Raw genomic sequence first — 22,249 nt, forward strand, 5'->3', positions numbered from 1 at the left:
CTAGGTATAGTCAACACACACAAAATTCTGGAGGAACTCAGCAGGCCAGGCAGCATCTACGGAAAAAGCGTAAACAGTCAATGTTTTGGGCTGAGACCCTTCATCATCCTGGCCAGAAACGTAGACTGTTTACTCTCTTCCATAGACGTTGCCTGACTTCCTTCAGCATTTTGTCTCTTTGTGTACTGTACTAGTCTTCCCATGCAAAATAAAAAATTCTGTTACCTTCCCTAATTTCTTGTCAAAAATATCTTTACAGAAAAAAATAAAATATACAGCTGAAAGCCAAATATACTAAGCAACGTGCTTAAATGAGAGAAACATTCCTGAGGCAATTAGGAATGTAAGTGTAAAATTTTATCAGGCCTGTTGCATCATTAAATAAGATCATAGCTTTTGATCAACTTCATTTAGCCTGGTCTTCACAGCCTTTGGAGGAACAGCCCCAAATTTTAAACCACACACACAAAAAGCTGAAGCAACTCAGCAGGCCAGACAGCTCTATGGAAAAGAGTAAACAATTGACATTTCAGGCCAAGACCCTTCATCCTGAAATATCGACTGTTTAGTCTTTTCTATAGATGCTGCCTGGCCTGCTGAGTTCCTCCATCATTTCTCGTGCGCTGGTTTGATTTCCAACTTCGGCAAATTTTCCCTTGTTTTCAAATTTCAACCATCTCTTTGGGAAAGTGTACTTATCATGTTTCAACACTAAATACCATCTGCTAATATCAGCATTGTCCTCCATCAATAAAGATCAGGTACTGTCATTTTAAACAGTTTTACCATCCACTAGACCTCCCAAACCCAAGTTTATTCAAACCAAGTTTATGGAACCCAAACTCAATTTTAATATTTAAATTTTATAACCATTCTGTTGAATATAGAGAGGGCTCATACTATAAACCTGACCGACTTCTACAAATCTATTTTTTTCTGAGGTGCAGCTCCGAACAGGGTTCTCTAGAACTGGTCTGACCTCTGCATGCTGCCTTGGCTGAACAGAGGAGCACTTTTAGTAATAGACTAAGACAACTGCGCTGCTCCAAAGAGGTCATTCCTATCCTCGACCATTAGGCTCTATAATGAATCAACCTTTAGCCAAGGAAGTGATAACCCCCCTCCTTTTAGACTGCTTGAAGTAACTTATTCTTCATTCTTTCTTACATCTCTTCTAATACTTGTTTACCTATGTCCCTGTAATGCTACTGCAACACTGTAATTTCCTTTGGGATTAGTAAGGATCTAGCTACCTATTATAGAACCAACTCAAAAATATTACACACAAAATGCTGGTGGAACACAGCAGGCCAGGCAGCAGCTATAGGAAGAAGTACAGTCTATGTTTCAGGCCATCATCAGGTGTCCTGACGAAGGCTCTCAGCCCGAAATGTCGACTGCACTTTTCCTATAGGTGCTGCCTGGCCTGCTGCGTTCCACCAGCATTTTGCAGGTGTTGCTTGAATTTCCAGCATCTGCAGATTTCCTCGATGTTTGCGTTCAAAAATATTACTCACAGTTTGATAATGTGAGGATGGCGAAAGAGCTTCAAGTTTTGAATTTCCCTTTTAATCTTTCCAACTACATCCAAACTGCGAATCTTCTGTCTATTTAGGATTTTGACTGCAACCTTATGTCTTGTCAGTTGATGTTCCCCAACTAAGGAAAGGAATAATATACTTCAGCAAAAATTACTCCACACTACTTGGGGTAAGGATAACATACAAAGAAAACTAATTAAAAGGAATACTTCAAAGGAAATTAGAAAACAAAATTTGGCAAGCACTGGAGAACATGTTAATGTTATCATGACAGGAGGTTGGGGACAGCTAGGCAGCTGGAGGGGAAGAATAGGGAGGATTTTAGCAAAAGTCTCGCACAAGTCAAAAATAACGGAGAGGGGCGGTGATAAAGTTGCGTACACTGACAGTAAACACATTGTTTAGAAACCAGCAAAAGGGTAGGGAATATGGAGCTGTGCAGTAAGGATTGGGCGTCGAACTACGTGGCTGCAGGAGTTGGGGAGGGGTGATGTACATCAAAAGACTGGGAACTAGGCAGGTGCAGGAGTTGTGCATGAAAAGGGGCGGGATCTGTGAGTTGACTAGGGATAAGTCGTGTCCAGATGCTGTGCAGAAGTGGGAGAAAGCTTGAGCAAGGGACTGCGTAGGGTATGGGGTAGCTGAAGAGCAGGGCTCGTGGGTGGTACAAGAGGGCAAGGGCAGGACAGGCTGAGAAAGGGCGAGCAAGGCAGGAGAATGACAGAAAACGTGGTGCTGGGAGGGAAGGGGCGGGGTCGTGTAGGATCACAACAATCCCACGGCTTTTACCACCCGTCCTTGGTAAGCGTGTAAACTAGATGGGGGGGCCGGGACAGGTGTCGGATGCAGCCTCCCTGCCCACTCTGGGTGAGATGCCCTCCGATGTGCAGCCACCTTTACAGACGGAGCCCAGCTGACGCGCTCTGGCTGCATCTACAAACATTAACCGAGAAGCACAAGCCGCGCACCGCTCCGGGCGAGAACACACACTTAACTCTTCACTTTGCCGAAGGTGCCAACTCCCAGGGTATCTCCCAAGATGTAATGGCCGATCTTCACCCGCCCGTCGTGCTTCTGTTTCTCCGCCATGGCTACCGGAGTCCCCCTCCCCAGCCTGCACCGGGGCCCACACGCGGCCGGAAGTTGCTATGACGATAGGAGGCTGCGCCCCCGCGACCTTTGATGTGTGCCGCCGGTAGATTGCGCAATCGGACAGAGCGAGTGGAGGGAACTCACTGGGAGAATCAGACTCCGGTCCATCGTCACTGGCATGCGTCGTGAAATTTGTTTCGTGGCAGTGGCATATAATGCATGAACTAAATAACTGGACAGATAAACAAGTAGTGTAAAAGAGGAATAGCCAGGTGATATTCATGTGCTGTTCAGAAATCTGACGGGGACGGCAGGAAGCTGTCAAAACTTTGAGTGTGGGTTTTGTGATACGCAAGGCTGGTGTGTCACCCCCCAATAGCATGTTCTGACACCTTGTCCCCATTCTGAGAGCCCCGCCTGGCCTCACTCTCGTTGCTAGCCAGCACGATTTGCTTCGCAAGAGTCTGCTGCAGCTGCCGCACACTGCCAGTCTCGGCTTGGTTTAGAGCACAATCAGGGAATTCCTCGCCGCAGCATGGATACGATGTTATCTTTAAACATGGAACATTCTGTTTGCTCAGTTTATATGGTTGAAGTGTGATCCGATTGCACACCAGAGTTGTCGTGTGCCTTCTTAAGCTGACAGTTTCACAGAAATAAAAAATACTCCGTTTTTCGCCGAGAGCTTCAGAGACGCGACGTATAGATATGCAGGACCATAAAGCCAGGAACAGACACTTAAACCCACTGTGTCGAAGAGGGCCACCAAATACCCGTACCTTTACTTAACTCACTAAAAGCAATTATTTGTCACCTTGATAACCAAAGTCAAATTTGACTTCCTCTTTTTGCATTATTTATGTATCTGACTGTCTATTTATTGATTTAATATAAATTATAGTAATTTTATGTCATGCACTATGCTGCTACAAAACAAATACACATACCTACATGTATGTGCAGATGCAATAACAACTTATTTGCAACAGTATCATAGGCACGTGGCATCATACACGCAACCTTCTCAAAAACAAATTAAACATAAATTATACAAAGCTTTCCAAGTGCAAATGCCATTAGAACAAAAAAGAAGTTTGCTTTAGGACAAAATGTTCCAAGTGGTTATGGTGCCGCTAAACTGTAGGGTTTGGCTCGTCGGATCAAGAAGAAAATGGCTGAAGGGAAATAGGCGTTCTTGACGGTGGTGGTGTGGGCATCAGGCTTGAGTATCTCCTGCCTGATATGTATTAGATAATGAATGTTGACTTCTTGGGGCAGTGCCTCCTGTAGATACAGTAAAAGTGCGGAGGGGTGTGCCCGTGATTTGTCGAGCAGAGTACATACTCTACAGCTTCTTGCGTATTTGAATTTCAGTACAAGACAATAATGCAACCAGTCAAAAGCTGATACGTTCAATATTCTCCACAAACTTGAGACTGAGTGCTTCAGTTTTACCCTCAAAACCCCCTTCGCCTCGCCGTATATCTAGTTTTAGACATTTCTTGCCATGGGGGGGAGTTTCTTACTATCTTCCCTAAGAAAGCTTTTTACAAATGTTTGATGGGAAGTTGGAAGCGTTACGTTTTGTAAGTCCAGAACATCAAACTCTTTAAAAGAAACACATGCGAGTCTGAAATGTAAGTCTAACGACGTTTTTTTTTACTTTACGCGAGACGTACACCTATCACTTGGTAGTGTCATGATGTGTGCAATTCACTTATTTGTACATATAGCCCACAATAAATTATTTAAATAAATAAAGAATGCGTAAGCAATAATGTATTTACAAGATGACTCAAATATTACTACTGAAATATTTAGTACACAACACTCCTCCCTGCTTAACTACAGACTCCAGCTTAATATAGAATACATCTCTACTATATACACAGTATACAATTTAATACAACTACATCCACAGAATAGTCAATTTTCAATTGTCCCATTCTGGCCTGAAGATTTAATCCCTGTGGAGGATTTCTTTTGTGGGATGACATCTCTCCTGACAAGGATATCACTCTGCTTAGCAGGTGAGACATGGCTGTGAAAGGATCTCAGGTTCTGGGACCTCCTCCATGGTGATCTCTGGCTTTCCGTGAAGTGATTCTGACAGCTGTGGGTAACTTTCTTCTCTAACAATTGACTCTGCTCTCCTCGACTGATCGATGTGTCATCTCCACCGTGAAGGAGACTGGTCCAGTTCTGTCTTTAATCTTTCTGGTTAGCCACTTTTGATCAGTTCACCAGGAATGCTTGTCTGGGAGTGAAACATTGAACCTTCTTGTTTGAGGAGCCTTCAATGTGTCCGGGCTGTTTCTCCTGCATAGTCCTCCTGAAATTGGGACTGAGGAGATCCAAGCGTGAATGCAAGGGACAAACCAGGAACAGCATAGCTGGTAAATTGTTGATTGTCGAGTCTGCTGCATTGCAACATGCAAGAAGAAAATTGATGAGTTTCTGATTCACAGTCAGGGTAGTATTGCTCACAATGTGTTCTTTAGACTCTAGGCAAACTTTTCTGGCAAGCCATTTGTTACTGTGTGGTATGGTACATAATAAGATGTAGTACATCTCATCCCATTCATTTTTAGGAATGACTGAAACTGTTCGGTAATAAACTGTGGTCCCTTGTTGGTGACTAAATGTCCTGGGTCACCAGCCCTTGAGAAGAGGCTTCTCTACACATCTACAGTGTGCAAGGCTGTAATGGAGGCTATTGGGAACATTCCTGGCCATTTTGTACTTGCATCCACTTCTACCAAGAAACTTGTGCCCATTAATTGTCTGACAAAATCTCCAGGAATAAATGTAGTCCAGTGGTCCCCAACCACCGGGCCACAAAGCATGTGCTATCAGGCCACAAGGAATCGGTATGATTTGGCAATATGAAACGATATGAGTCAGCTGCACTCATTCCTCATTCCCTATCACACCCACTGTTGAACTTGAATGCATGCAAGGTCATTATGCATGCATCATTCATGTCATCGTGGGAAGAAGATCAACTCCTCAAGCTTACAAATGATGGTGGGCTGAAAAGTATGTTTGACATAACACCTCTGTTGGCATTCTGCATCAAAGTCAAGGCTGAATATCCTGAGATAGCCATGAAAGCACTGAAAATGTTGCTTCCATTTCCAACATAATGTCTCTGTATTGTGGGGTTTTCTGCAATGAATGCAATGAAAACTAATTTGCTAAATAGACTGGACATAAGGAGCCCTCTTCGAGCATCGCTGTCTCCCATCACCCCTCGATGGGACCGTCTTGTCGCAGGGAAACAAGCCCAGGGCTCCCACTGATTCACCGATATTGGTGTGTTGCAATAATTTTATATGTTCCTACAAGGAAAATATGCGCCAAACGTTACTTAAAATGTTATGATGCTATTGACTTAGAAGTGACTTATAATTCACTTATCACTATATTCATGCGAGGAAAATATGTGCTGTGTGTTTAATATTAAATTCGTTAGATAAACCCTTTTAGAAACGAAACTGAGTGTACTAGCCAGTTATAAGTGACTTATAGTTGATTTATCACCTATATACCGGTTGTGATTAACACCCCCACCCCCAGTTGGCCAGTCCGCAAGAATATTGTCAATATAAAAACCAGTCCACAGTGCAAACAAGGTAGGCGACCCCTGATGTAGGCCATTCTCAGGGATAGAGAGGCACCGTTGTCTGCATCTGCTGGATGTGCTGGCATCCTGAACAATGCACGGCAAACTGGTCAATCTGTTGATCTATCCCAGGCCACCAGAAAAAGCCTCAGGCCAAAGCCTTCTTTTTAACCACACCGAGTCTGAGGTAATCACTTCTTTCAAGCAGGCTTCAATTATACTGGTGCCTAAGCAAATCGTGATAACCCGCTGCAAAGACAATTATCCGGAAGCGCTTACATCCACTGTGATGAAGGGTTTTGAGAGGTTGGAGATGAAACGTATCAACTCAGGCCCAAGAAGTGACTTCAATCTGCTCCAATTTGCCTACCAAACAGGTCCACAGCAGATGCCATCTCAATGGCTCTTCACTCAATCCTAGAACATCTGGACATCAAGGATGCATACATCAGGATGCTCTTCATCAACGACAGCTCGGAATTCAATACCATTCCCCCTCAAAACTAAACAATACCTCCAAGACCATGGCCTCAATAACTCGTGCAGTTGTAACCCTGATTTTCTCACTTGCAGACCCCAGTCAGTCCGGATTGGCAACAACATCTCCTCCACAATCCCCATCAGCAAGGTGCTTAGCCCTCTGCACTTTATGCTAATGACTATGAGATTAAGCACAGGTCCAATGCCATATTCAAGTTTGCTGACAACAGCACTGTTGTAGGCCGAATCAACGGTGGTGATGAATCAGCATACAATGAATAAGTTTTCCTTCAATAGGTCCTTTACCCCCACGAGTGGTCACAAACCACTATTAGCTAAGTGTTGTATATTAGCAATACCTAAATGGCTGCATGGATGCAGTGGCAAGCAACCCTTCTATAACTATACACCTATACCACTGAATACAGCAGTTTCAAGTAGAATGGCAGCTTAAATTTGGAGTATTGTGTACAGTTCTGGTCACCGAATTATAGGAAAGATGTCAACAAAATAGAGAGAGTACAGAGAAGATTTACTAGAATGTTACCTGGGTTTCAGCACCTAAGTTACAGGGAAAGGTTGAACAAGTTAGATCTTTATTCTTTGGAGCACAGAAGGTTGAGGGGGGACTTGATTGAAGTATTTAAAATTATGAGGGGGATAGATGGAGTTGACGTGGATAGACTTTTTGCATTGAGAGTAGGGGAGATTCAAAATAGAGGGCATGAGTTAAGAGTTAGGGGGGCAAAACTTTAGGGGTAACACGAGGGGGAATTTCTTTACTCAGAGAGTGTTAGCTGTGTGGAACGAGCTTCCAGTAGAAGTGGTAGAGGCAGGTTCGGTATTGTCATTTAAGTAAAATTGGATAGATATATGGACAGGAAAGGAATGGAGGGTTATGGGCTGAGTGCGGGTCAATGGGACTAGCTGAGAGTAAGCATTCCGCATGGGCTAGAAGGGCCGAGATGGTCTGTTTCCGTGCTGCAATTGCAATATGGTTATAAATATTCTGTCATAGAAGCTGCATAAGAATTTCAAAGTTAGGTGAGAGTGTGGTCAACAAGTTCATGAAAACTTAACAGTAACTGCATCTAAAATTTAAGACAAAATCCAGACAAATCAACACTAAACAAGATAAATAAACAAATGTGGTAACTTCTCACTTAAAAGACAAGGACATAAATCTATTTCTCATCTTGTATAATGAGTAGTCACACAAATAGGGGGTATGCCATGCTCTGATTGGCTAACACTTAACGTTCAGAGAAAACCTTTATAGTGAACACTCAATTCCAGCATCATCCGTAGGTAAGTTTGCATGTTCCTTCCTGAGTGTGCATGGGTTTCCTGCCACAGTCCAAAGACGTACCCTTCAGTAGGTTAATTGGTCATCTTGGTTGTCCCTTGATTAGGCTAGGGTTGAACCACTGTGTTGCTGAGCAGCGCGACTCAAAAGGCCAGAGGTAATGTCTCCCCTAAGATGTAAGCACACACACACACGCATCTTTTGCTACTAGCACACAAAGGAATTTAAACAAAAGGTTGTCGCCCTCTATCTCGTTGGCATGTTAAGTATATTTCATGATCGTACACAATCACATTTCCTTTTCCGGCTTCTGATGTGGACGGTGTTGACAACATGGAGTTTGTGATGATTTGTCTGCAGATTTAGAACTGCCTTATTTATACTGTTTTTATTGAAGAAATTATGTTTGCACATGTTGTTGTCACTGGGCAAAAAATAGCACAGCACGAGATTTTTGTGCATACTGATCATTACAAATACGAGGGAACATTGGCCAGAAGGGCCTGTTCTGCACTGTATCACTAAATCAATTAAGTAACATTTTGTTTATTAGCTTCACTTAAACAGAAACCTCAAGAAACAAATACATATATAAACAAAGCCACTTCTTAGTCATGGTCATGGTCTACAAGACCTTTTCAGAGTTTACTTGGAAATGTTTGTAAAAGAGAAAATAACTATCTCCTGATACTATTTGACAGTGTTTCAAACTGAATTTAAGTGAAACAGTTACATTCATGTACTACGACTGTACAGAACCAGAGATGAGTTGAGGTCTATATGTGCCTACTGATGTTTCACTGAGAAGCTGGTGTCAGTTTTTTGAGGTGCAGGCTTAGATGGGTGAGTGTCCATGCATTGGGTTTGAGGACACATGGAAGGTACGTGCGATCCTAAGGGACAATGGCAATGGAAAAGAGTAAGTGACTAGATTGATGCGAAGGGCAATGCTGAAGGGACTAATGAACTGGGGCGAGAGATTGCGGGAGTCGGTGCACAGGGACAGATCTTGTGTGGGCAGCCAGACACAATCCCCAGCCTGGAGTAATCTGGCTCGGCACAGCTGTCAGTTGGCCTGGTGGCAGTAGGTGTGGTTGGCAGCTAGATTGGCCCTGCATGCCCTCTTCCAAGCATTCTGGCAGTGTCAAACCGGTGCCCTGGTGAACAGGACCTCGAGTGTTGGCTCCTTCTCAGGAAGCAAAAGGGATTGTTAGCCATGAAGCACTTCAAGGGGTGACATACGCGTGGCAGAGGAAGTGTGTAGGTTGAGGGACAATTTGGCCCAGAGCAGATACTTCTTCCATGTGTAAGGGTTAGAGGTAGTGAAGCATCACAGAAACTTCTCCACTTGCTGATTGGCTCCTTCTGACTGACCATTGGTCTGTTGATGATAGCCAGAGGGCAACTTCACTGAGGTGTGGAGGAGGGAGCAGAGGGTTCACCAGAAGTGGAAGATGTATTGTGGGCCCCTGTCTGACACAATATCCTGAGGGAAACCAAGGAGGCGAGCTACATGTTGGAGAACATCTCAGTTGTTCATCTCAGCATCTCAGTTGTTGATGGAAGTTTGCAGAGGGCAAGAAATGGACTACATTGGAGAACAGGGCTCACCCCGTTATGATCACTGTGGCCCCATCAGAAGGTGACAAATTCCACAATGAAATCCATGGCAATGTGGTACCAGAGCAATCAAGGGATCAATAGGGGCCAGGAGCCCAGAGTGCCGCTGATTGGAGGAATTGGACTGGGCACATTGAGAGCATGCAACAACAAACTGAACTGAAGTACGTCTGCGATCATGGTAGGCCACCAGATCCATTCTTGCAGAAAATCCAGAATCTGTCATGCGCCTGGATGGTTCTGGAGTGCCTACGAGCCCATGGCTGTTAGCACGTACGCGTGGTTCTCAAGTGTGTCAGCAGGAGCAGGCTCGAACTGTGGGGGCTGGCAGATCTGGTTCTCTAGATCCCAGTTGAATGGGGTAAGGATCTGCAAGGATCAATTTCCATTTCACCAGGGTCAACCTGGTGTGACATTGCATCTGCCTGAGTGTTCTTGGAGCTCAGCTGGTCATAGATGGTGAAGGTAAGTTGCTTGAAGAAGAATCCCCAGTGAGTCTAACATGGATTGTGTTGGTAGGACTGTTGTATGAATGTGAGGGTCTGGTGGTCAACCAATGTCTCCGTTCTTCCAAGACTCACTTAATGGCAAACAGCTCCCTGTCCCTTACTCCATAACATCACTGTGTAGAGTTGAACTTACAGAGAAGAAGACACAAGGGTGTGTCTATCTGATCCTTGCTGCAAGAGGATAGTCCTAGCACCCACATCAAGTGCATCCTCTACCACAAAAGATCTAGAGGGGCTCAGATGGCAAAGAAGGGCAGCAGTGGTGCAGTCTCTTGAGCTCTTCAAAAGTGTGGTCCACAGCAGCAGACTGTGTTTTCTGTGAGGTAGGTAATTTGGCAAGGGAGGCGAGAGCAGCGACAGTTTGGCTAGTTTCAGAATGTTTTGAATGCACTATCCGTCAAGGAGAGAGGGTAGTCATTCTTAATGGTGATCTTGTTGAGTGACGTAGTCATTCATAGCTTGTGTTTTAGTGGGGGGGAGTGACAATAAACGACCTCGGGGAGGGGTGTTGCCCAGGAGGAGGTTGATTGCACAGTCACGCGGTCTGTGAGGTGGCAGCGTGCTGGCTTCCCTTTTACTGAAGGTGATGGCTAAGACACGGTATTTCTGTGGGAGTTTGGTGATGTTACGGGATTCCTCCATCTCCACAGATTTATGGGTGAAATCAACTGAGGTTGCAGGCAGGTGGGTTCCCAACTGAGCAGTGAACCAGATGACCAGGCGTAGAGAGGCTCATGAGATAATCCAGAGTCCATCATGTGTCTGGATGGTTCTGGAGTGCATAAGAGCCCATGGCTGTTAGCACGTACATGCAGTTCTCAAGGGTGTCGGCTGGAATAGGCTCATGCTGTAGGGCCTGGCAGATCTGGTTCTCGATCCCAGTTGATCGGGGTGAAGATCTGTGAGGAGGTATGATGAGTTGAGGAATGATTTCTGCTTTACCAGGGTCAAACTGTTGTGACATGGCATCCAAGATGAGAGGGGGATCAAAGAGAATGGGTCGGGTTATGGTGCGGGAATGAGGTGCGGGTGGAGCATACCAGATTGAAGGCCCTGGTGGTGTGTTTTCCCCGTTTCCCTGATGCAGTGACTATTTGATGTATAGGTGATCGGCCGTTCCACAGTAAGTGCACACGTTGTTCCACCAATGACGCTCAAACTTTTGGGGAGGGGGGTTAAGAGGGGTTTCCCTAACTGCATGGGTTCTGAGGCAGTGCTGATGAAGGTCCTGCAGCCTGAAAAGGTTCTGGGAATGTAACTGGGATTCCAGGTTATAACCTGGAGGATAATCCGGGTCCTTAAGACGTTTGTCAATATGGGGACCAGAGTGATGAGGTTTTTGAGGTCAGTGGGCATCTCTCAGATAAACAGCTCAACTTTCAAGCGCATTGAGAGGCCATGATGGTAATGGGCCTGCAGTGCTTCTGGATTCCAACTGCACTCAGCCATGAATTCCACAATGTAATCCAGCTCTGAGTGTGAGTCTTAATGCAGGCAAAGTATCCAACTGACTGCCCCCCTGCCACTTTATGGTGATTAAAAACCTGGCACATCACAGTAGTGAGTTCCTCGTATTTATTGAAAATGGTGGGAATATTGTCCCAGTTGGCAGTAACCCTGGTCAGAACTCACCCAGAGACAGATGACGAAAGCAATCTTGACTCAGTCCGTAACATACAGAGATGGCTAGAGCTTGAAGTGCAGGATGCACTGGGGCAAGAAGTTGTAGCATTAGGATAGGGATCTGTTGAAGCATTTGGCCTCTGGAATTCGAGGCTCTGAGGGAAGAGGTTGACTGGTGGAGGGTTGCTGCAACAATACGGCGAGCAGATGGTCAATGCTTTCCTGCTGCTTCTGGATCATGTACTTGAGTCAATGGATGACTTCCTTTAGGCAAGCAAACTCTGCTGGGTCAAAGGTGGGTTCACCCATCCTGTCAGGAAATGTAAAGGAGGCTTGACTCAAAAGCAGAGCAGTGGAGAGGACTCAATGATGAACAATAACTTTAATAATCGACTACAAAAATAACAAGGCATGGGCAGCCACAAAATGAGAGAAGACAGATACTAAACACCACAGGAAACAAGGTGACTGAAGGTTTGCTAGGTGAACAAGGACAATGGATGAAAGCTGGGATTAAATAGACTTCAGGTGATGAGTTGGAAGTGAGTGCCAGGTGACTCCTATTAGCTGGGCAGAGACTGGGAAGTGCCTGCCTGTTCAGGTCTGACAGACATAGGTATTGCTATTGTTCAGGTGATCCAAGGCCCGTGGAAAACAAATGAGGTTACATCCACTGTTGACCCATGCAGTGAAAGGCAAATTACAGTGAGTCTAGGTCTTTGCTTTTGCAGGAATTGATTGTGGCCAAGACCAATCTCTCAAAGTACTCCATCACAGGTGTGAGTGCAAATGGGTGATAGTCATTGAGGTAGCTCATCCTGCTCTTGACATAAGGGCATTGGTATGACTGTTGCCCTTTTGAAGCAGGTGGGAAGCTCAGACTGCAGCAATGAGTGACTGAAGATGTCCTTGAATACTCCTGCTAGTTGTTTGGCATAGGTTTTCATTACCCTACCAGGTACTCCAGAAGGGACTGACACCTTGTGAGGGTAGTGTCTGGAGTTCTTGTATAGTTCTAGATCATTGGTCTGGAATGGCACAGATCTAGTCCTCAGCAGACTACAAACCTCCTGGTTCATCCATGGCTTTTGGTTTGAGTATGTTCTTGTAGACGCATACTGGTCCACACAGGTCTCAATGGTGTACTCATTCAGATTCAAGGATGAATCCCTGAATATTGTCCAGTCCACCAACTCAAAGCTGTCCTATAAGTGCTCCTCCACCTCCCTTGACCATACCTTCTTGGGCCTCATCACTGGCACTGAGGTCTTTCGTCTGCCTAATGCGGCAGTAGAAGTACAGCAGAGTGATAGGGCTTTGCAAAATGTGGTCATGGGATAGCCCGGTAAGCGTTCTTGATGGTGGTTCAACAGTGGTCAAGTGTGTTGGCTCCTCTGGTTTCACGGGTGATATGTTGGTGGTAGTTGTTCAGAGAGTTCTTCAAACTGAAATCCTCCCGCAATGATAGGAAAGGCATCCAGGTGCATTGTTTCATAACTTCTGATCATGGTCGTCAGATCTTTCGGTGCCTGCCTGACATTGGCCTGAAGTGGAATGTACACCACTACCAGGATAATGGAGGAAATCTGCCTCCACAGATAAAATGGATGACATTTGACCACTAGATATCCCAGGTCAGGTGAGCAGGACTGAGGCAGAACTGACACAACTGTGAACCACAATGAGTTAACCATAACATATACTCCACCCCCTCCATCTTTAAAAGATTGTGCTATTACAGATGAAGACTGGATTTTGATTGACTTAATAAAAAATACTATTAATATTGTTCAGTAAGTGAATTTCTAAACCTAAGAAATCTCATATAAAAGCATGACCTTAGAATTATATAAAATTTATGACATTTCAGAATCAGGTTTATTATCAGTGATTTATATGCCATAATTTTGTTTTGTTTTGCAAAGTCATACAGTACACAGACATAAACCGTACTATAAATTATAATATAAATAAATAGTACAAAAAAGAATAATTTATTATTCATTGGTTCATGGACCACTGAGAAGTCTAATGGCAGAGGACAAAAGCTGTTCCCCAATCACTGAATGGGAGTTTTCAGGCTCCTGGATTTCCTCCTCAACAGTACAAATGGAAGAGGGCATGTCCTGGAGGGAGAGGGTCCTTGGTGATAGATGCAGATTTCTTGAGGCACAGGACCAAAAAAGGCTGCACATGGATGTAAATTTAGTCAGCTCCATCTTGGATACTAGCCTACAAAGTACCTAGGACAGGGGTCAGCAACCTTTATCACTGAAAGAGCCACTTGGACCCGTTTCCCACAGAACAGAAAACACTGGGAGCCACAAAACCTGTTTGACATTTAAAATGAAATAACACTGCATACAACGTTTTTTTTGCCTTTATGCTATGTATAAACAAACTATAATGTGTTGTATTTATGAAATTGATGAACTCCTGCAGAGAAAACAAAATTACATTTCTGCATGCAACAAAAACATTTTGAACTCTGAAAAAAAGACGTTGGGTTGAAAGTTACTTTTAAGTAAAATACTCAATGTCTATTTGAGTCCTTCTTGTATTTATGAAAAACGCCAAACTTAAATTTTCCGCCAGCAGCAAACCAAAAATAACGTCAGTCAGCTGTCAACCTGAAAAATAAAAGGACTATTTCACTGAACAATGAAAAAATATGAATATACGTAAAATAACAGGCAATTAAAATATGTATCATACTTGGTTAATGGGATTTCTGCTCCTGGACCTCAGCGCACAGCATCTGCACATCAGGGCTGTATGATGTCACCTTCATCTTTACACAGGATCGCAAGCTGTCATCTGTGAGGCGTGCACGATGTTTGTTTTTAATAAAGTTCACGTTGGAGAACACCTGCTCACATACATATGTGGATCCAAAGATCGACAGGACTCCAAGCGCATACTTTTTAATGTTTACATAAATGTCAGGGATAGCATTCCATGTTTCGAACACGTTTGTCCGGTTTTGGGAGGTTTTCAATATCACTCCATTTGTGAATCTGAGCAAGAACGGCCTTCTGACGGGCAACATCTTCAAGGTCTGCTGTCAAGCGTCTAAACTTGGACACCCATATGTCTTTGTCGGCTATGTCGGCCAGTTCCATCTCAAGATCAGGTTTACTCACAGCTGCCAATGCAGTCGTATTCAGTAGGGATGGATCGATGCTTAGGGGAGTGACCGGGAAGGATAATGTGTTTTTTTCCTCTCTGAACTCACAGAAGTGTTTCCCAAACGATGTTTGCATTGCGATGATTGCAGAATGTAAATACTCCGAATTTATCATGTCATGACCTTGTTTGAACTCTCTCAAATTGGGGAAGTGAGACAAAGTGCCTTTCTGTAAATCTCTGGCAAGCACTGTCAACTTGCACTCGAATGCCAAAATATCCTCCAACATGTGTAGGGCTGTACGTCCTTTCCCCTAAAGAGCTGTGTTCAGCGTGTTCAGGTGCGCTGTCATGTCTACCATGAAGTGTAGCTTTTCCAGCCACTCTGGCTGTTCCAGCTCAGGAAAGGTGAGCCCTTTGCTGCCCAGGAAAGTTTTCACTTCTTCCAGACTCGCGACAAAGTGTTTCAGCACCTCCCCTCTGGACAGCCACTGGACTTTGTTGTGCAGCGGGAGATCAGAATATGCGCTTTCCAGCTCGTCCAGTAACAAACGGAATTGACGGTGATTTAAACTTTTTGCCATTATTTTATTGACAATCTGAATGACAACATCCATTACTTCTGTGCATTCTGGAGGAAATGTTCGAGCGCACAGTGCCTCTTGGTGCAACATGCAGTGAAAAGTCAGCAGCTTTCTGTCCAGCGACTTCTGCAGTAAAGCCACAAATCCCTTGTGCGTTCCCGTCATATTCGGTGCCCCATCAGTAGCTACTGACAGCAGGTGGGTGGTCTTTATTCCTTTGGCTCTTAAACAATTCAAGACAGCCTCACAGATGTCCTCCCCCCGTGTTTGGCCTTTTAGAGGTATCAACTCAATCATTTCTTCCTGTGGCCCGGCAGAGTTTACATACCGGCAGGACAGCGCTATTTGTTCAATATCTCCTTTGTCTTTAGACTCGTCACAGGCAATCGAGTAGGCCACAGCTGAATTGATGTCTTTAATTTGCTGTCTTGTGATGTCTTCTGCCATTTTTATGGTTCTGTCTTTGACAGTCTTTGCAGAGAGGGGCATATCCCTGATTTTCTGCACAATTTCACTCTTATTTTTAAAGTCCGTGAATAAATGTTCTGAAATCTTAATGAAAGATTCTTTTATATATTCACCATCTGTAAACTGCTTCCCATGCCTGACTATTTCCTGAGTGGCAATATAACTAGCGTATGTTGTTGGTTTTCCAGACTTCATCCATTTCTAGAAATGATTTTTGCTCAGATCAACCTTCCGCATCAGTTCCGAAACGACTTTTTTTCTCTCATCTCCATCCAGATATTTTTGAGCAAAGGCTGCATGTTTATTCTGGAAATGCCTTGCGACATTTGACTTTTTGTTGTTTGCTAGTTTCTCATTGCATATTAAGCATACCGGTAAACCAGTCTCGTCAACAGTGAAAGCAAATGAATCTGTCCACGTATCATTAAACGTTCTGTTTTCTTCAGTCACTTTTCTTTTTTTAGAATTCTCCATAGTTGGCCTACCTTGGATCGAAAAATTAAAGAAATCGCGCACTGACGGGTGTCAGGTATTGGCAGTGGTGACGTATATTAATAGCGATAAAAACACGTTGTAGCGGTGTGCTCACGCAGTCAGTAAACTGCAGTCGAATAACTTTATTCGAACTAAGCCTTGCTTTTAAGCCTCCCTCAACCCGGCCCCCATGGGCGCAGATGCTGCAAAAGACACGAACTCACAAACCCCCGTAGGCTATCTCCCTTAGCCTGAACGCTGGCTAATTGTGAGCTGGTTCCAATGTGCCAGGAAATGGGTCGCCACAACGTCTTATTTAGATTGTACAAGATCACCATAATCTTCAAATTTAGAATTACATTTCAAAAACTAACAAACTAACATAAAATACATTTTAATTAAATACTGACCAATTATTTCCCAAAGCAACAGGGAGCTGCAGCACAGAGGTAAAAGAGCCACGGGTTGCCGACCCCCGACCTAGGACATCTTCAAGGAGTGGTATCTCAAAAAGACAGTGTCCCTTATTAAGCACCTCCAGCACCCAATTTCCTTTGGGGTGGTCTGGAGGTCTATTATTTGTTTCCTATAATGAATGCAATAGTCCATTTTTATCCTTGCATTCAACTCATTCAGCCCTACTTGATGGTTCATCTCTCAGATGGAATAATCTCTTACATTAATATTACCACTGTTCCTCTCATCTATTGCTGCCTTCACTATTTCATCTGAAAACCTTCTCCATGTTCAAACATGCATCCAAGCTCTCCAAAATTAGTCTTATCACCAAAGCCTGAAAATAGATCTGGAAAATTCCAAAAATAATTTTTTAGATCAAATCTGTCTTCCATTGAATCTCAGTGTTGATGTTACTTATAATTATTCAGAAAGATCATTCAGCCCATTGGGTTCTTGCTGGCTTCCATGGAACAATCCCCTTTGGCCTCATTCCCTATATTTCCCTGCAACTTATTCTCTCTTATATGCATTCATTAATTCCAGTTTTGATTATTCCCACACTTTGACGAATTAGCTTACGTGCATTTCTTAGATGCTTTTAAAATTTCTTCCCTCCTTTCTCATTATGTCCTAGAGTAAACTTGGTCAGGCCCTGTGAGTTTATCCACCTTTATGCATCTCAATACTGCCAACACCTCCTCTTTTGCAATAGCAATGTGCTCTGGGATATTACTATTGTCCTTCCTAATCTCTCTAGCTTTTGTGACCTCTCCACAAAAATTAAGGATGGAAAGTATTAATTTAAGGCCTTTCCCATCCCCTGTGACTCCACAAATAGATAATCAATTGGATCCTTAAGATGATGTAATTACCCTTCTGCTTTTAGTTATAGAATCTCTTCATATTCTCCTTTACCTTTTTCTGCCAAGGATATCTCACATCTCTCTTTTGTCATTTTGTTAAATCCTTGCACAATACAATTTCTCACTAATACAAACAGTGGCATGGTAGCATGGTGGTTAGCAAAACGCCTTACGGTACCAGTGACCTGGGTCCAACTCCCACCGCTGCCTGTAAGAAGTTTAAACGTTCTCTTCGTGATTGCATGGCTATCCTTTGGGTGCTCCAGTTTCTCCCACATTCCAAAGCTGTACTGGTTGGTAGGTTAATTGGTGATTGTGAATTGCCCCATGATTAGGTTAGGGTTAAACTGGGTGATTACTGGGTGACGCAGCTTGAAGGGCTGGAAAGGCCAACCCTGTGCTGTATGTCAATAAAAAAATAAAAAGATCCTGTGAACTTATAATGATGTTTGTAATATTCTATTACAGTTTTATGCTGAAGACATCAAATGTACATTTATTGCCCAAAATGGAAATGTTTGCTTTCTGTCAAGCATCACTACAGATTTGGCCATGTTTCCATCTGCAGAGCTAATTGTGCAGTAATACAATTTGGATCTTTAAGTCTACAGATCTAGTCATGATATGTGCAGAAATATATAGTTGGCATATTCTGTATCAAACAAATACCTAGATCATCAAAGTCCATCAATGACTCAATAAATTCATATTATCATAACAATAGCAGCTATTGACAGCCTTGACAGACTAGTTTAATCTCATCAACAGTTATTTGATTACACTAAAAGCTTTAGGATATGATTGAAATAAGGTTTATGTCTTTGTGTGTAGTTTTTCATGGATTATATTGTATTTCTTTGTTCAACTGGGCATGTCCTCAAGAAAATGAATCTCATGGTAGTACTTTGATAATAAATATAATTTGAACTTTGAACTACTATTGAAGTAGTCTACTATGCATTAAAACAAGTTACAAAATATTTTGCTGTGTTCAGAAGAATGTCCAATGGAAGAACCTGTAGTGAGAAAATAATATTCCCATATTAATTAACAGTAAAGGAAATTACAGTGTCAGGATGATTACCTTATTTCTTTGGGAGTTCAGAAGGACTGACAAGGTTTTGGCAGGCACTCTTTTTGGCCATTACTACCGGGTATGAAGTTCATGAGCTGCAAGTCAGATATATTAGCCCAATGTAACCATTTGACCATGCAGAAATGAGTAGTCCAGACCACCTGTCTTGAAAATAAATTTCTGCTCTTTATATATTCACAGTGTTTAAATGGTATCTAAATACATTATAGATAGAAATAGTGAGAAAGAAAGAGAATTACTCTCCGAGCACAATTAGAAAGATGCAGAACGACCCCAAAGGTTCAATGAAAGAGGAAGGAAGTTATTGAGTAGGATTTCTGTGAAAAAGCAGAGGTAATGGTGCCACTAACTGGAGGGGAATTTTTACAACAGATCAAAAAATAATTATATAACTTATTAGTAGAAAATGTTGCTCTTTTGAAAAGGAATTTCATGTTACTTTTAATCTTGTGTAATAGGTTGCTTTAGTTTATTTGAGCTAAAGATACAAAGTTCTAAAGTTAACAGTAAGGAATGATTTTGAAAAAGGAAATGTTATTTAGAACTGGCAGATGAAGAATAGAGTTGGGGGAGAAGCTGGTATTTGTAATGAAAAACAACAATAATTTACTGCAGGCTAGTCCTCTTAATGACAATTTAGTCAAGATTCAAAAACTTTATTGTCATTCTAACCGTACATCAGGTCTGCAGGGCAGAATGAGACAGCGTTTCCCAGGAGCAGTGCAATCATAACGTAACAAATGCAACACTAAATAATAAACATAACAATAAATAGTAAAACACAACAACCACGTGTCAGTTAAAAACAAGTTATAAGTGTCCAGTGCAAGTTAAAAGTGTCCAAAGCAAAGTCAGGTACGAGCTGCTATTTAGCAGTCTGACTGTCTGTGGGAGGAAGCTGTTTAGTAGCCTTGCTTTAGTTTTGATGCTCCTGTAACATTTACCTGATGGCAGAAGAACAAACAGTTCATGGAGAGGGTGTGAGGGGTCTTTAATGATGTACTGTGTCAGTATGCAGGTGTACTTTCTCCTTAGTAAAAATTTTCTGTTGCAGTATTCACTTATAAATAAAATGACTTGAGTGCAGATATGCTACACTTTCCAGTAGATGGAGCTACAAAACCAGCAGTCTCCAAACCTTAATTCCATTATAACTGGGTCAGGATTTTTCAATTCTTTGCACGTGACAGGATACTCTATTCAGCTAAGTTTTCATAGTTGTTTGTTCCCTTCTCATCAGAATTCAGCTTTACCTACTGTAACGTGCATTTCTTCATGAAGTCACCCACTAAATTTTGACTTTCTCAAACATTTTTTCCTCCTGCCTCTTCCCCTTCAAAATAGATCTTTTTATTTTCTTCCCTGTGCCATTCATTTTCCACTAATTCCGTCTTTCTAATTACGTAACCCCAAAGCTACATGTTCCAGTAACTTGTCTGCTTCCCCACAGATCTGACCACAACAATCTGCATTTATGCAGCTCTTAGAATAGAGTAGAACAATCTGAGAGACCGTGCAATCGTGATTATTTAACAAACTAAATTCATGCAAGCCACACAAAGATGTTAAGACAAGTTACCAAATGGCATGACCATCGATAGTGCAGTAAAGAGAATTGGAAATACAGAAGAAGCTAGAACTGTGTGAGTACAGTAATCTCAACTGGTTGTAAGGTTGAAGAAGTTGCCAGTTTAGGAAGGGCAAGATGATAAACAGAATTTTAACATTAAGATATTTTTAGACTGGGAGTTAAAGGAAATCAAGAAGTACAGGGAGAGTTGGTGACAGGACCTGATAAGCCTTTGCCCCTCCATGACTAAAACGTATCTCACTTTTGGATTCAGTTTTTCTACTACCTGCTTCATTGAACTCCTATTTTCCACTCTCTTAAGCCGGAAAGGTTTAAAGGGCCAAATGCAGCAAATGGAACTAAGCAAGTTGGTTAGCAAAGTTCAAAGTAAATTTTTTATCCAAGTACATATGTACATATATGTCACCATATACAACCCTGAGATTCATTTTTGTGAAGACATACACAGTAAAGCCAAGAAACACAATAGGAGTCAATCATGGACAAGTTGGGCTAAAGGTCCTCTTTCCAAGCTTTATATCTCTATGACTCTCTGTGAGAGGTTCCTAACTCAGTGGGTGTATTCTTTAATTCCCTGCACATTTTATACACACCAACATTCTTCCGTCACACAGACAAAGGTAATTCACAACTGCAGACCACAGATAGTCATTAGGTGGGGAAGTACAGCTGCACTTCCTAACCCCCTCTGAGGCGTATTATTAGTAGAGCCAGTTATGAGGTCATGGTCAATGGCAAGTTTGCACTATAAGACATAGGAGCAGAATTAGGCCATTCAGACCATTGAGTCTGCTCTGCCATTCTGTTATAGCTGATTGATTTTCAACATCATTGCCCTGCCTTCTCCCTCTTATCAATAAAGAACCCGTATACCTCTGCCTTAATATACCCAATGACTTGGTCTCCACAGCTATTTATGGCAGCAAATTAACCACCCTCTGTCTGAAGAAATTCTTCCTCCTCTCAGTTCTAAAAGGATGTTCCTTCATTCTAAGTCTGAACCTTTAGATCCTCTGCTACAAGTGGAAACATCCTCTCGATGCCCATTCAGTATCCAGTAGGTTTCAATGAGATTTTTCCCTCCCAATCTTTCTGATTTCCATTGAGTACAGGACCAGTGACATCAAATATATCTCATTTGTTAAGTCTTTCATTCCTTAGCTCATTTTTGTGAACTTTCTCAAGACTCTTTTCAGGGCCAGCACATCCTTCCTAAGATATAGGGTCAAAACTACTCACAATATTCTAAATGTGGTTGGACCAATGCTTTACAAAACCTTCACAGTACATCCTTGCTTTTATATTCTCTCCAAATGAATGCTCAGCTTCCATTTGCCTTCTTTATTACCAACACAACCTGCAAGTTATCCTTGAGGAAACCCTGCACTTGGATTCTGAAATCCCTTTGCTACCCTGCTTTCTGAATCTGAAATGATCCTACACCTTTATTCTATATACCAAACTGCATAACCCCACACTTCCCTATGCTGTATTCCACTGTATTCCATCTGCCATCTTTGACCACTCTTCCAATCTGTCCAAGTGCTTCTGCAAACTCCTTTGCTTTGCAACACTACCTGCCCCACCACTTTGTATCATAAGACCATAAGACATAGGAGCAGAATTAGGCCATCTGGCCCATCAAGTCTAGTCCGCCATTCAATCATGGCTGATCCTTCTTTTCTATCTTCCTCAACCCCAGTTCCGTGCCTTCTGCCCGTAACCTTTGACGCCATGTCCAATCAAGAATCTATCAATCTCTGCCTTAAATACACCCAACAACCTGGCCTCC

The 22,249-nt window shown here is 42.7% G+C and overlaps 1 protein-coding gene across 2 annotated transcripts in view; it reads right to left on the reverse strand.

Moving 5' to 3' along the window:
- Nucleotides 1–3,643, reverse strand: part of prkaa2 (protein kinase, AMP-activated, alpha 2 catalytic subunit) — a 40,097-nt gene extending 36,454 nt beyond the window's left edge. Inside the window, exons 1-2 of one of the 2 annotated variants that reach the window (XR_009514765.1) lie at nt 2,537–3,643; nt 1,518–1,659 (exon numbers count right to left, since the gene is read on the reverse strand). Coding sequence is in view for 1 of the 2 variants with exons in the window: in XM_059984324.1 (XP_059840307.1) it covers nt 1,518–1,659; nt 2,537–2,630 (236 nt within the window). In the remaining variant the exon portion in view is untranslated. The remainder of the gene's footprint in view (nt 1–1,517; nt 1,660–2,536) is intronic. The other variant, XM_059984324.1, reaches the window with a different exon arrangement.
- Between the last annotated feature and the right edge of the window lie 18,606 nt (nt 3,644–22,249).

The sequence above is a fragment of the Hypanus sabinus genome, chromosome 11 (assembly GCF_030144855.1).
Source record: "Hypanus sabinus isolate sHypSab1 chromosome 11, sHypSab1.hap1, whole genome shotgun sequence".
In the NCBI taxonomy this organism is placed as follows: Eukaryota; Metazoa; Chordata; class Chondrichthyes; order Myliobatiformes; family Dasyatidae; genus Hypanus; species Hypanus sabinus.